Raw genomic sequence first — 14,779 nt, forward strand, 5'->3', positions numbered from 1 at the left:
AGAGCTTATGGTCAACCTGCATTAGCCGCCTTTTTACGCCAAAACATGCAACTTAACCTTGACCTTTGCCCCTTTTTTGGACCCCACTCAAAACGCATTCGTGCAAATAAACCGCAAATTTAGTGGGCGTTTGCAAATGATCTAACACTGACATCCTAATGTTCACAACTATTATGGATAATTCCAGAAATAATTATTCCACTCGCAACATACGCTAAACTTAATTTTTTCTATTTATAGCGCGTGCTAGTATTGATACCAGAAGCATGCACCGAGGAGCCTATGACAAAACCCAGCACTTGGAACAATCGAAATTCGTCGAGCCTCAGTACCAAATCGAAGAAATTTCCAAGTCCAAACCCATATTCGTGGTACCCTTATCCGACGCCCAGCCTTGCCAAGAAGGTAGGAATATCCACTTAGAATGTCGATTGGAACCCATGGGAGACCCCACCATGAGAGTTGAGTGGTTCTGCAACGGTCGCGCCGTGATTGTAGGATCCAGATTCAGAACATACAACGACTTTGGTTTTGTGGCCCTGGACATCATCCACGCCACAGCCCAAGATTCTGGAGAATATACTGTGAGAGCTGTGAACCATTTAGGTTCGGCACACACCTCTGCTTGCGTGAGAGTTATCGCAAGCTCAGATATCATCACTGATAGCCAGCATGAGCAATCCTTGGAGCAAATCCAGATGCTTGAAGATTCTTCACGATACCGGAAACAAATTCAAGAAGATGTTACTGTTCTGCAAGCTCCTCAATTCACCAGACCTCTACACAATATTGAAACAGTAGAGGGGACAAATGTTCACATGGAGTGTCGCTTGCAACCAGTTGGAGACTCTAGCATGAGAGTTGAATGGTTCTGCAATGGCTTCCCAGTGAAAACTGGACATAGATTTAGACCTGCATATGATTTTGACTATGTGGCTTTAGACTTATTGAGCGTCTATCCAGAAGATTCTGGCATCTACACCTGCCAAGCCAGAAATCAACTTGGAGAAGCAGTTACTTCTTGCAGTGTCAAAGTGATTGCCAAAAAAGATTTGCTGTTTGACAGCCAACATCCAGCAGGTCTGGAAAAAATCCAACATCTCGAAGATGCCTCTCGCTACAAGCGAACTGAATTTGTAGATGAGCAAGTTACAGTTAAACCCAGATTTGTAACTAAACCGAAAAGCCTGGAAAACATGGGCGAAGGGCAGCACGCTCATTTTGAGTGCAAAATTGAGCCAGTAACTGATTCAAATCTCAAAGTTGAATGGTACAAAAATGGAAGGCCTATTACTGTAGGCCACAGATTCCGTCCAATACACGACTTTGGATATGTAGCATTGGACATTGTCGATTTAATAGCTGAGGATTCAGGAACCTACACCTGCAGGGCTACAAATTTGATTGGTTCAGATGAAACAACTTGCGCACTAAGATGCAGACAATCTGGACAAATAATCACTAGTAGTGTAAATGAAAGTGGACTGCAACAAATCCAGCAACTGGAAGACAAATCGCGCTACCAACGACGTGAGGTGTACGAAGAAACCACCACTCAAGCCCCAATGTTTACTTCTTCATTGAAGAATATTGACATCAAAGAAGGTCAAAGAGCGCACTTTGAATGCCGTTTAATTCCAGTTTCAGACGCCACAATGAAAGTCGAGTGGTACCACAACGGACAACCACTGAAGAGTGGTTCGAGATTTACTGAAACCAATAGCTTCGGCTTTGTAGCCCTAGATATCCTATATGCCTATCCAGAGGATGCAGGAACATACACTTGCAGGGCTACCAATGCCCTTGGTGAAGCTGTAACATCAGCAATCTGCAATGTTCAATCAAAGAAGTCTCTTTATCTTGAATCTGTCCATGAAGGCGCCATGGAACGCATTAGTGAACTTGAGGACTCCTCTCGCTACCAACGTAAAGAAATTTATGAGGAAACCATCAGTCAAGCCCCAGTGTTTACGAGCCCTTTGAAAGATTTGAGGGTTGCTGAGAATCAAGCTGCTCATTTTGAAGCTAGATTGATTCCAGTGGGAGATTCCAGGTTGAAAGTCGAATGGTTGAGGAATGGTGTAGCAATCCAAGCATGTAAGTTGAAGTCTCAAAGAGTTTTCGAGGATTTTACGTTTTTTTTTCAGCAAACCGTGTCACTACCATGCACGACTTTGGCTATGTAGCCCTTAACATGAAATATGTCAATCCAGAGGATTCTGGAACCTACACATGCCGTGCAGTAAATGATTTAGGAGAGGCAGTAACTTCTGCAGTATTAGATGTTAAATGTATGTAAATCTTCAATTATTAACTCTGAATTCATTGAAATATATTACAGCTAAAGCAGCCCTTCAATTTGAATCCCAACACGAGGGAGCCCTACAGAAGCTTCGCCAACTTGAAGACTCAAGTCGCTACCAACGACGTGAAGAAGAAGAAACTAGAGTGACTCAAGCACCCTTCTTCTCCACCCAACTCAACGGCCCTACAGAAATTATCGAAGGGCAAAGTGCCCATTATGAGTGCCGCATCGAGCCTTATCCAGACTCACACCTCAAAGTCGAATGGTTCCACGATGGGAAACCTTTGACAACAGGGCATAGGTTCAGAACAGCCTATGATTTCGGGTTTGCCAGTTTGGATATCCTGACAGCTTATGCTGAGGATTCTGGCACTTATACCTGCAAAGCTACAAACCTCATTGGACAAGCTCAATCTTCTGTTCAAACTTCAGTCAGATGTAAGTATATGTACAATACCTAAATCGCGCAACCACTGAGAAAATTTTCATAAATATAAAATGTACATCAAGAACATGATGATTCGTTAATCAATGGCATTTAATAACTTACTTAATTGCAGCGAGAGCCTCAATTATCCGCGATACCCAACATGAAGGAGCCCTACAAAAGATCCAATACCTAGAAGACGAATCCAAGTACAAGAAAGTATCCAGAGAAGACGCTATTATCCTAGAAAAGCCTCAATTTGGCCGAGGTCTGAAGACCATTGAAAATCTACCTGAAGGCCAAAGTGCCCATTTGGAAGCCACTCTCACTCCAGTCAACGACCCAACTATGAGAGTTGAATGGTTCTGCAATGGAAGGCCCATTCAAACGGGCCACAGATTCAAAACCACTTATGACTTTGGTTACGTAGCTTTAGACATTTTATATGCATACGCAGAAGACTCTGGAACTTACATGTGTAGAGCCAGAAATGCTGTTGGTGAAGCTGTGACTACTGCCGCAGTCTCTGTAGTAAAGAGCAAGAATTTGTATTTGGAAACCATGGATGAGCAGAGATTGAAAAAGCTCAGAGAACTAGAAACCTATGAGAGACCAAAGAGGGAGGAAATTGAGCCTTCACCTCAGAAACCTGTATTTTTGACTCCTCTGATCAGCTTGGATAACCTCCAAGAAGGTCAGCATGCCCATTTGGAAACCCGCGTTGAGCCCATTAATGATGGTAACTTAAAAATTGAATGGTTCGTTAATGGAGTTAAATTGAAGACCGGCCACAGATTTAGAACCACCCATGACTTCGGTTATGTAGCCCTAGACATTTTATACGCCTATCCAGAGGATAGTGGTACTTATATGTGCAAAGCCACCAATTTGGTTGGAGAAGCTGTGAATACCTGCACAATTAGAGTGGGAGGTGGTAGAGGAATTTTACTTGACACACATCATCCTGAAGGATTACAAAAGATTCGGGAATTAGAATCCCAGGGCCACCCAGCAAGATTAGAAATTGAAGAACCAGTCCCAACTCCTCCGAGATTCATTACCGAACTCAGAGGTACCACTGAGATTTACGAGGGACAAACTGCCCACTTTGAAGCTCAAGTTGAGCCCATCCATGACTCAAGCCTCAGAATCGAGTTCTTCCACAACGGAAAACCTTTGCCTCATGGCAATAGATTCCACATCACCTTTGATTTCGGTTACATCGCTCTAGATATCAGTCACGCAGTTCCAGAGGATGCTGGAGAATACTCAGTTAAAGCGATTAACAATCTAGGCCAATGCGTATCGTCAATCAACCTTAGGGTAATTTCCAGAGATAGTATAATCACGGAGTCTCAAAGGCCTGAGGGATTGGAAAAAATCAGGCAGTTGGAAGCCCATGAGGCCTACAGACGCCCAGAAATTGAAGACCAAATCACTAGACAACGTCCAGTATTCACACAACCGTTGCAAAACATTGATTTTATCCAAGAAGGGCAAAAAGCTCACTTTGAGTGTAGGCTTATCCCAGTAGGAGACCCAACTCTTAAGGTTGAGTGGTTTAGAAATGAGAAACCACTGGAAGACAGCTCTAGAATAAGCAAGATTCACGATTTTGGTTATGTTTCTCTGGATATTCAGCATGTGAGAGCCGAGGATGAGGGCATTTATCTGTGCAGAGCCTCAAATCCCTTGGGAGAAGCTGTGACTACTGCATCAATGAAGATCAGAAGTAAGTTCTTTGTGTTCATATCTCGGAAATGACTAATGAAAATTTTCTTTTAGCCGAAGCCAACATTCAGCTTCAAACCCAACACCCAGAAGCCCAAAGTAAAATCGCTCTTCTAGAACAACCACCAGCTCCAAGACCGGAGTTCCCAGACCAAATTTTCGATAAACCCATTTTCACTCAATTGCTGACTGGGCCTACTGAATTATGGGAAGGTCAACATGCCCGTTATGAAGCCCGAGTGGTACCAGTGGGAGATCCCAGTTTGAGATTCGAATGGTACATTAATGGCGTAGAACTAAAATTAGGATCAAGATTCAAAGTGACCCACGACTTTGGATTCGTTACTCTGGATGTAATGTCCACAGTCCGCAATGATTCTGGTGTATACACCTGTAAGGCAATTAATAAAGCCGGAGAGGCAGTCTCTTCGATTTCTTTAAAAGTTAAGACTAGATCTAATATTTCTGGAGAGCCTCTACATCCAGAAGCGTGGGAACAAATCCGCCTTAAGGAGGCTGAAATGAATAAAGTTCCAGAAATGTTCATTGACACGACCCCCCAACAACCTCCCGTCTTCACCAAACACCTTCTTAGTTATGATCAACTAGTGGAAGGACAGCATGTCTACCTTGAAGGGCAAGTTGAACCTAGAACTGATCCAAATCTTAGAATTGAATGGTTCAAAAACGGTGTATCCTTGACCACTGGTGCAAGACTCAGAAGTACCTTTGATTTCGGCTTGGTGACCCTATCTATTAACAGTGTAAGAGGAGATGACTCTGCCATTTACACCTGCAAGGCGAGCAATAAACTTGGAGAGGCAATCTCAACTTGTTCTCTTAAAGTGGAAGATAAAGACTGGTTGATGGGCCAAAGCTTGCACCCAGATGCAATTCCCAAAATCCAGGAACTAGAAAAGCCCCAAGGGGCTCGGCCTGATATGCCTGAGCCTATCTATGACACCCCAATGTTCATTACTCACTTAAATAATGTTGAATGCTTTGAAGGAGATAGCGTGCACTTTGAGTGCAATGTGGAACCCTCCAAAGACCCCACAATGAAGATTGAATGGTTTGTTAATAACAAACCTCTACCTAGCGGTTCCAAATACAAATCAACCTATGATTTTGGTTTAATTTCTTTGGATATTACATATTCCTATGAGCAAGATTCTGGTCTGTACACCTGTAAAGCTACCAATAGCAAAGGCTCTGCAACCACCTCCGGAACGCTACGCTGTACTGCCAAAAACAGCATATTCTATGACACTCAACATCCTCAAGGTCAAGCCGGTTTGGAGGCTATTGATGAAGTCGATCAAGCTTTTGCCAATAAAGCTAAACATCCAGGATTTGCTGCAGACAAAGTTTATCCCAAGCCTGTATGGACGGTGCCCTTGAAGCCGGAATTCACAGTTTTAGAAGGGAAACCTTTGCATCTTGAAGGCTCGGTAGAGCCTAAAGAAGATCCTAACTTGAAGATCGAATGGTACTTTAATGGGAAATCTTTGGAGCATGCTTCAAGGTTTAAACTCACTAATGACTTTGGTTTCGTTACCTTAGATCTAACAGATGTTTATGAAAGAGATCAAGGAGTCTACACTGCAAAGGCTTATAATAAGGCTGGAGAAGCTTTTACATCTACTACTCTATATTGTACAAGCAAAGCTAATCTCATTGAACGAACTCAGCATCCTAAAGGACAAGAAGGATTGGAGAAGATCCAAAATCTGGAAGACTCTCTAAATAGACCAGAAATGCCCTTCTTGGAGGGAGAAGAGGGACATGCCCCAGTATTTACTTCAGAATTTACCAACTTGACTAACCTGAGTGAAGGAGAAATCGCTCACTTTGAGGCAGGGCTCACTCCCATTGGAGATGAAACCATGGTAGTGGAATGGTTCTATAATGGAAAGACCATAGAAGCTTCCCATAGATTCAGGACAGTGCATGCTTTCGGCATGGTAGTTCTGGAGATTTTGGGAACTAAGGTTGAAGATTCTGGCACTTACACTTGCAAAGCAACAAATAAATGGGGCACAGCGGAACAGAGTGTAACTCTAGTTTGTGTAGAAAGAATTTCAGGGGGACCTCCCAAATTTACAACCCATATCAAAGATGTTGTGGGTCTTAAGGACGGTCAATCAGCCCACTTTGAATGCACACTTATTCCAATCAACGATCCAGATCTTAAAGTTGAATGGTACCATAATGGACGTCCTCTCTTGGATAGTAACCGCATTAAATCTGTATCCGACTTCGGATTTGTAATCATGGATATTTCGTACATTCAAGACCAGGATTCTGGAGAATATGTTTGCAGAGCCTTCAATAAGTATGGAGAAGATTTCACTAAGGCTCATATATCTGCTCATGGAAGAGGAGGTGTGTTTACTGAAAGTTTGCAGCCAGACTCTCTAGCCAAAATTCGGGAATTGGAAAGCTACCAAGTTGCAGCTCAAGCTCCAGCTACTCCGGTAACAGAACCGCCTAAGTTCATCACCCAAATCCAGGATATCACCAAATTGGTTGAGGGGCAAAGTGCACACTTTGAGGCGAGACTTACTCCAGTAACTGATCCAGATTTGGTCGTTGAATGGTACTATAATGGAAAAAAATTGCCCCATGGGCACAGATACCGCACTTTCCACGACTTCGGCATTGTAATTCTGGATATTTTGTACTGTTATGAAGAAAATTCTGGGGTTTACGAATGTAGGGCTTACAACAAACATGGAAAAGACCAGACAAAAGCTACATTGAAGTGCATCTCTAAGACGAATTTGATCTTGGACTCGCAACTACCGCGGGTAAGTTTAGCAAAATATATCAAAATTATTGTATAAACTTGGTACTTCTTGTTTCAGGGCATGGAAGGTGGACTAGAGAAGATTCAAACCTTGGAAGACTCAATGGTCCGCACCAGAGATGTTAAAGAAGAAGTAACCACCGGTCGCGCCCCCGTTTTCACAGTCCCATTATCCAATATTGACACCCTCAGGGAGGGTGAAAGTGCCCACTTTGAAGCTAGACTCATACCTACTGATGATCCTAAGTTAAAAGTAGAATGGTTCTGGAATGGAAAGCCTTTGAGAACCGGATCCAGATTCCGCACTTTCTGCGACTTTGGTTTCGTTATCCTGGAAATTTCCCCGGTCTACCCTGAAGACTCTGGAGAATATTCATGCAGAGCTACAAATGAGTATGGAGAAGCTGTAACTACTGCTTCAATGAAAGTATCGGGAAAACGCAGTATTATACTCGAATCTCAACTTCCAAAAGGAATGGAAGGTACCATTGATAAAATCGCAGAGCTGGAAGGCTTGGGCATGGCCCCATCTCAAGCCACCACTGAAGACGACAGTGGGAAACCTCCAGAATTCATTACAAGCCCATCAGATTTGGTCTTGACCGAGAACTCTTTGGCTCACTTTGAGTGCAGACTGCAGCCCATCAATGACCCCAGTATGAGAGTGGAATGGTTCCACAATGGTAAAGCCTTATGGGCAGGCTCAAGGATAAAAACCATCAACGATTTTGGCTTCGTTATCTTGGAGGTAGCTGGAGTGTACCAAAGAGACTCTGGATTGTACACATGCAAAGCTACAAATAAGCATGGAGAAGCTAGTGTGTCTTGTAAGCTGCAAGTCAAAGGCAGGCAAGGCATTATTCTGGAGCCTCAACTACCCTCCAACTTCAAATCTGGAACTGAGAGCATCCAGAAACTTGAAGAGGAGCTTTATAAAAGAGAAGAAATTGTTGCTGCTGAGGACGAAACACCAAATCCTCCAAGATTCATCGTGGAAATTAAGGATAATTTGGATGTTCCTGAGGGAAGTCCTATTCACTTTGACTGCAGAGTTGAACCTAAAAGTGATGCTACTATGAGAATCGATTGGTTCTTTAATGGAAAACCTTTTGCTACTGGTTCTCGAGTCCACCAAATCAACGATTTTGGTTTTATCTCTTTGGATATCGATTACAGCTATGTGAGAGATGCTGGAGAGTATATCTGCAAGGCTACAAACAAATGGGGTTATGCTATTACCAAGGCTACTGTTACCTCAAAGGCTAAACGCAACATCGATTTTGAGAGTCAACTTCCTGCCGGAATGAGCAAGGACAAATTTAAAGAATTGGAAAAGGGTCCCACATCAGTAGCTCCACAAGAAGACAAGGTTTATGGGCCACCCAAATTTGTCACTCAAATTCAATCTGTGACTGTAGAGGAGTCAGAATCGCTAAGATTCGAATGCACAGTGGAACCTAAAGATGATCCAAAACTCAGAATTGAATGGTATAGAAACGGGAAACTCTTACCTGCTGGGCATCGCTATCGCACAGTGTATGACATGGGTTTTGTCTCTCTGGATATCTTGGATGTTTACGCAGAAGATTCTGGAGAATACGTCTGTAGAGCTGTAAATGAACATGGAGAAGATTTTACTAGGGCTCATGTATCTTGCAAAAAGCTGCCTAATATTATCCTGCAAAACCAAGTACCAAAGGGTATGAAGAAATCCGAGGCTTTAATGCAAATGGAGGCTGCTATTAAGAAATATACCTCCGAGGTTTATCTGACTGAAGACGACTTGTACGATGTAGACAAAAAACAACCTCCCAGATTTGTGACTCAAATTCAAAACCAAACTGAGCTTGTCGAGAGGCAAACTTCTAAATTTGAGTGCCAATTGGCACCTGTGGGAGACCCAAATATGAAGGTTGAGTGGTTCTTGAATGGGAAACCGTTACCACATAGTAAGTTAATTAAATTGGAGATGTGAAAGTTTTTAAGTTTATTTTTTTAGAAAACAGATTTACCCCCATTTATGACTTTGGATACGTGGCCATGAACTTTGGTTGGGTATATCCAGAGGACAGTGGCGAATACCTTTGTAGGGCCACCAATTTGTACGGCATGGACGAAACTAGGGCTGTTATTCAAGTAGCAGGAAAACCAGGAATTATTTATGACTCTCAACTTCCAAAGGGAATGAAGAGTATTGAGAAAATCAGGCAGTTAGAGGCCGGATGGCAAGCGTGAGTGCTGGGTCCAAGTACTCATAAATGACGATCGCGCTGATCTTTCAATTCGTTGTAGTGTTCCTGAAGCAGTAGAAGAAGAAACCAAACCCAGGCAGGCTCCAGTATTTGTCAGCAAACCTGAACCTGTTAGTGTGGCAGAAGGAGAGTGGGCCAGGTTCTGCTGCAGAGTCACCGGACACCCGAGACCAAGAGTAGGTCCCCTCAATTTTCATCATCAGAGATTCCTGGAATTTTCGCTTTCAGGTAATGTGGCTCATCAACGGCCACACTGTAGTAAACGGAGCCCGTTACAAACTGACGTACGATGGAATGTACCATATGGACATTCCAAAAACTCGCCAATATGACACTGGAAAAATCGAAGTTATCGCCAGAAGCTCTGTAGGCGAAGCCATTGCGGAAACCGAATTGAAGATCATACCAAGACATGACGATTACAGAGGAGTACTTAAGAACTCGCCAAGGCGTAAGTTTTTGAAGATGGTTCTGGGGTTACTACATCACCTGTGATAAGGGATTCACATTGAGGAATATTCATCGTTAGTCTTTTATCACTGACACTACTAAAACATACTTTACACAATGCACAATTTTTGACAAGCAAGCCAAGCACATAAAATCGCTCTAATACTCAAAATCCATGGTATACCTTTGATGTTCCTGGTCAAAATGTTGAATTTCCACAACCCCTCCTCAATAATTTTCCCATCCAAAAGTCTGCTTCGAGGCATATCATCTCAGGATGTTTTAATGCTTACTGCACAAAGGAGTTTTCAACCAGGTACGCAATTTATATGTTAAATGTTAGAAGAGATGTGTAAATGCATGCTCTCAAGCTGAAAGGATGTTTTTTAAGGCGACAAAGTTCCATTAGTACCGGAATTGTTGCTTTATGTGTGTTTCCTGGAGAGATCCTAGATTGGTTGATTATTCGCAAAAATCACTACAGATTTGCTGATGGTCAGCCTTTTAGTACTGTCAAGCCATTGTGTATCGTATCTAGCTTTATGTACACTCTATTTGTCTCCCCTAAGATTTGATCCCACAAAAATACTAACCAGCTTCTCCCTGTAGCTTGGTATGACCAAGAACTAGAACAATATCAAAAAGAACGCCATGACACCGAGCTTGAAAAAGTATTTGACGAACGCAATACAACTCTCCGAGAATCTGGATTAAACGTATCCGGAGTTCACATCCAGCCCAAAGAGTTCATCGAACCTGAAACCGAATGGCAGAGAAATGTGAAGCAGAAGAAGGGCGAAGACTATTATTCGAAGATACAACAACTCGAAAACGAGCAAGTCAGCAAAGAAATACGACTGCGAGAAGCCTCTCATCAATACAATATCCCTGGTGAGAAGGTCGCTACCAGTTCTTTGGCTAGAGGAATGGCTCAACACTATCAAGAAAACTTGTACGAAGATTTTGCCCTATTTTCTTATCAACATCTAAACATTCTATTTACAGGGAACAACTACCTGAAAGACCCCAGCTGCAGCCTGTAACCAGAATTCCTAAAGCCGAACCACCTAAGATCGTGCACAAAGACCAAGTGGCACTGAGAAAAACCGACAGATCGAAAGAAGAACTGCAAACTGAGTACGAAGTAGATTCAGCATCAGCCGCCTACCCTCCTGGCCCTACAGAATCCGGAGTTCATGGTAGAGAAGTTCATGTAACGAGGCAGAAGCAGACCCAAAAAGAGCGCCAAGGAGATTTGGAGATTACCCGCAACATCACTGCAACTGAGACTACAGATGTAGAGCATAAAGCTAAAACTCAAGAACGAATGGTGCAGGGTCAAGTTCTTCCTACCAATCCTCCAGTGTTCATCAAAAAAATCCAGCCCTGCAGAACCTTCGAGAACGATTCTGCTAAATTTGAAGTAGAGTTTGATGGAGATCCGCTGCCTAAAATCACTTGGTTCAGGGAAGATTTCCCCATTACCAGTTCACCAGATTTGAAAATCTACACCTTCAGCACCAAATCCATCTTAGTTTTGAGACAAGTCTTCATGGAAGATTCTGGAGTGTTCAGTGTTATAGCAGAAAATAGAGGGGGAACTGCGAAATGCAGTGCTAATTTAGTGGTGCAAGAGAGGCGTAGACAAGGCAGAGGTGGACTGGTACCACCTAGTTTCACCACAACCATTCAGTCCACCTCAGTAAACTCTGGACAATTGGTCAGGTTTGATGCCAAGATCAACGGTACCAAACCCATTGATGTTTATTGGTTGAAGAATGGTAGAAAAATTGCTTCAGATATAAGATACAAGACTCTGGAAGAAGACGATTTGTACACGTTATTGATAATCGAAACTACCCCAGAAGATACCGCGAAATACGAGTGTGTCGCGATGAACCAAGGGGGCGAAGCCCGCTGTGAAGCGGACCTCTCTGTAACATCCCCTTCTTCGGCACAAAAACCGTCAAAACCAGCAGCGCCAGGAACAGAGAAGAAGCCTCAATTGGTGGAACCATTGAGAGACCAAACCATAAGAGAAGGACAGGCAGTTGCTTTTAAATGCAGAATCACCGGAAAACCCACAGCTCGATGGCTGAAAGCAGACCAACCCATCAAACCGTCCAGGTATTTCCAAATGAGCCAGGAGGGAGATTACTGTACTTTAAGGATATCTGAGGCCTTCCCAGAAGATGAGGCAGTGTACAAGTGTGTGGCTGAAAATGCGGCTGGTAGTGTGACATCTCAGGCTAAATTAAGGGTACTGGCCCCCGAAACCCAAGAGGCGCCATTGACTTTGTCGCCGATGAAGGACGTGGTGGTACCAGAAGGTAGTTCGGCGCAATTTAAGACTACAATTGGGGGAAAAGTGAAACCTACCATACAATGGCTGAGAGAAGGCTTCCTCATACCGGAATCACCAGACTTCCAGGTAGGAATTGTTTTGTTCTTATAACACACACCCGCGTTCTATTTCAAGATTCTCTTTCGATTTTTTTTTATCGAATTTTTGGTCGTAACAGGATTTTCTCAAATTTTAATCATTTTCGATTAAGTTATGTTGTAATCAACCATGGTACATCGAAGCCAATCCGAGCGGGCACGCGATGTTAAATTTAGCTGAACAGATTAAAAACTCTATACTTTCAGGGTTGCCCCCACGTCAAGCTCGATTTGAAGCTAAAAATAAAATTTAATGGGCACATGTGGCCAATTAAATATTCATACACACTTAATTTACTGCGTTTTTCTCTTAAATAAAGAAACTGGTTTATAGTACCTTAAGTAACATTTATCGAGCAAATTAAGCGTTTTCGATAGAACTTAGATCGAAAATTTGGTAGAACTTGAAAGAAATGTATCAAAAGCTCTTGGTACTGAAGACTGCTAAAGTGATGTTCCTCATCCAGTGGAGAACATTTAAAACTGGCCTATCCCTTCTTTAAAATGTAGAATTGATCCCAGGTTGAAAGGGATCCCCCGAAGTAATGCCTTGCGGTGGTTCCGGGGGAACAACGGTGAAGAGCGAACAGGGGGTTTAGTAGTCGGTCAGCGCGCCCTGGATTGGGACGTTAACCCGATGCATAGGGGGCAGATAAGATCGCCGAGTGCCAAGCCCCTAATTTCTGCTTGCAGATTCCCCTCAACCTCTATATTAAAACAAAAAAAAAGTTGAAAAGGATTCAAAACATGACTGAATTTAGGGGGGGGGTATTTTTCCACTTTTACAAACTGTAACGATCAATAATAGCTAGATCAATAACCTGGATAAAAACAATATACTAAACGAAAATGTCAGTTTTAAGATATCAAGTTCCCGAGACCTCATTTTTTGATTTTTTTTGTGAAATTATATTTCGGTATTTTTCAAAATAAAAGATTCTCAAAACATGGCATCGTGGCAACGAAATTTAATAAATTAGAAAAATCAAGTGAAAAGTTCAGAAGATCATTTTAAAGCTTTTTTTCAAAGTCGTTGATTGAACGCTGTGTGGTACGCCCCTGGCTTGTAAATCAAATCTCTCAGGTTTCATGCTGAAACCCTCTGATACATTGTTTAGAAGAATAAACTTTGCAATGTGAGATTCTATATGAAAATCTGTTTGTTTTTAACGAAGACAACTGATAGTCAGTGGCTTGTTTTGTTCATCGCAGATCGTCCAAATTTTCAAAAAACAAAAATGTAATTGTTTCTATTTTCCTTTAACCCTACGTGTTACGCCTCCGATTTGCGCACCCCCAAGTTCCAAATATCCGCTTCCGTACGAAACTCTTCAGTTCTCAAAACCCGATAAACGCCATTGGCGTGCCGCTTTTTCGCAACTGACCAGAATTTCTCGAAAATCGATGTTGTCGGGTTTCTTTGTACATTTTTTTGTTTTATTCGACTAAACGCTAACAACCCTCTGCTTTTGTTCCAGATGATCCAAGAGGGCAACAATGCCATCCTGCTGATTTCCACCACCTACGAAGAAGATTCTGGGGTGTTCGCATGCCGCGCCACATCCTCCGCAGGCTCCGTAGAACAATCTGCAAGACTTATCGTCAAAAGTAAGAAATAAGTTCAAGTCTGTTCGCTTGCCTTGTACTGTCTTATCGGAGGCTGATTTTCTTTTCCCCCCTTTTAAAGGGCCAAAGTCATCGTGCGAGCCCTCAAAAATTGTTATTTAATGTTATAGTTTCATTGTTAAAATTGCTTCGTTGACGCTTTCTCCCTTTTGAGCTTTCGTTGTCGAGATAACAAGAATCACTGGTGGAATGCGAAAACAAAAACAGCCCTCCCCAAGATTTTTTGGTGGTGGAATATCCTTGTAAAGAGTGACACCTAGAATTAAGGTTCCAAGTGATTTTATTTACGTAGGAGTGAAGTAAAGCTTTCGGCACTAAACAAAGCTTTATTCCCATGTTTATTTGTATGCCATTGAACTGTATATTGATTATTGCATAGATTTTTGTTTAATAAATCGCTATTGTTTAAAAATTCCCTATGAGTTTCAAAAACCCCGAAGAAATATTTTTAACTGGCACATGTGGCCATGGACTTTGTTGGTGACTAAAGTAAACAGGCTTTGTTTCATGGGAAAAATACCTGCTCGAGGGTTTTGCATGAGGCAGCAGACATCTGCCACCTCATAGTGATTTACCTAAATTCCTTAGAATATGATATGTTTTTCTAAGTAGTGCAAATGGATTGGAGCTTTGCCAGATCTCTAATTCTAATGAAAAACTGTAAATAACTACAGTGCCGTGCGCAGTTTGGAACTATTTTAAACTTTGCGTATATTACGTTACTGACTATATTTGGT

The 14,779-nt window shown here is 42.3% G+C and overlaps 1 protein-coding gene across 4 annotated transcripts in view; it reads left to right on the top strand.

Annotated features, from left to right (window-relative positions):
• Positions 1 to 14,779, top strand: part of LOC136344957 (titin-like) — a 156,383-nt gene that overhangs the window by 67,769 nt on the left and 73,835 nt on the right. For all 4 annotated transcript variants that reach the window (XM_066292892.1, XM_066292890.1, XM_066292888.1 and 1 more), the window contains 12 exons: positions 241 to 2,097; positions 2,148 to 2,291; positions 2,342 to 2,743; positions 2,866 to 4,464; positions 4,518 to 7,273; positions 7,331 to 9,221; positions 9,272 to 9,503; positions 9,565 to 9,700; positions 9,753 to 9,975; positions 10,584 to 10,926; positions 10,980 to 12,405; positions 13,895 to 14,024. In XM_066292892.1, coding sequence (XP_066148989.1) covers positions 241 to 2,097; positions 2,148 to 2,291; positions 2,342 to 2,743; positions 2,866 to 4,464; positions 4,518 to 7,273; positions 7,331 to 9,221; positions 9,272 to 9,503; positions 9,565 to 9,700; positions 9,753 to 9,975; positions 10,584 to 10,926; positions 10,980 to 12,405; positions 13,895 to 14,024 — 11,139 coding nt within the window. The remainder of the gene's footprint in view (positions 1 to 240; positions 2,098 to 2,147; positions 2,292 to 2,341; positions 2,744 to 2,865; positions 4,465 to 4,517; positions 7,274 to 7,330; positions 9,222 to 9,271; positions 9,504 to 9,564; positions 9,701 to 9,752; positions 9,976 to 10,583; positions 10,927 to 10,979; positions 12,406 to 13,894; positions 14,025 to 14,779) is intronic.

Source organism: Euwallacea fornicatus, chromosome 18, assembly GCF_040115645.1.
Source record: "Euwallacea fornicatus isolate EFF26 chromosome 18, ASM4011564v1, whole genome shotgun sequence".
Classification (NCBI taxonomy): domain Eukaryota; kingdom Metazoa; phylum Arthropoda; class Insecta; order Coleoptera; family Curculionidae; genus Euwallacea; species Euwallacea fornicatus.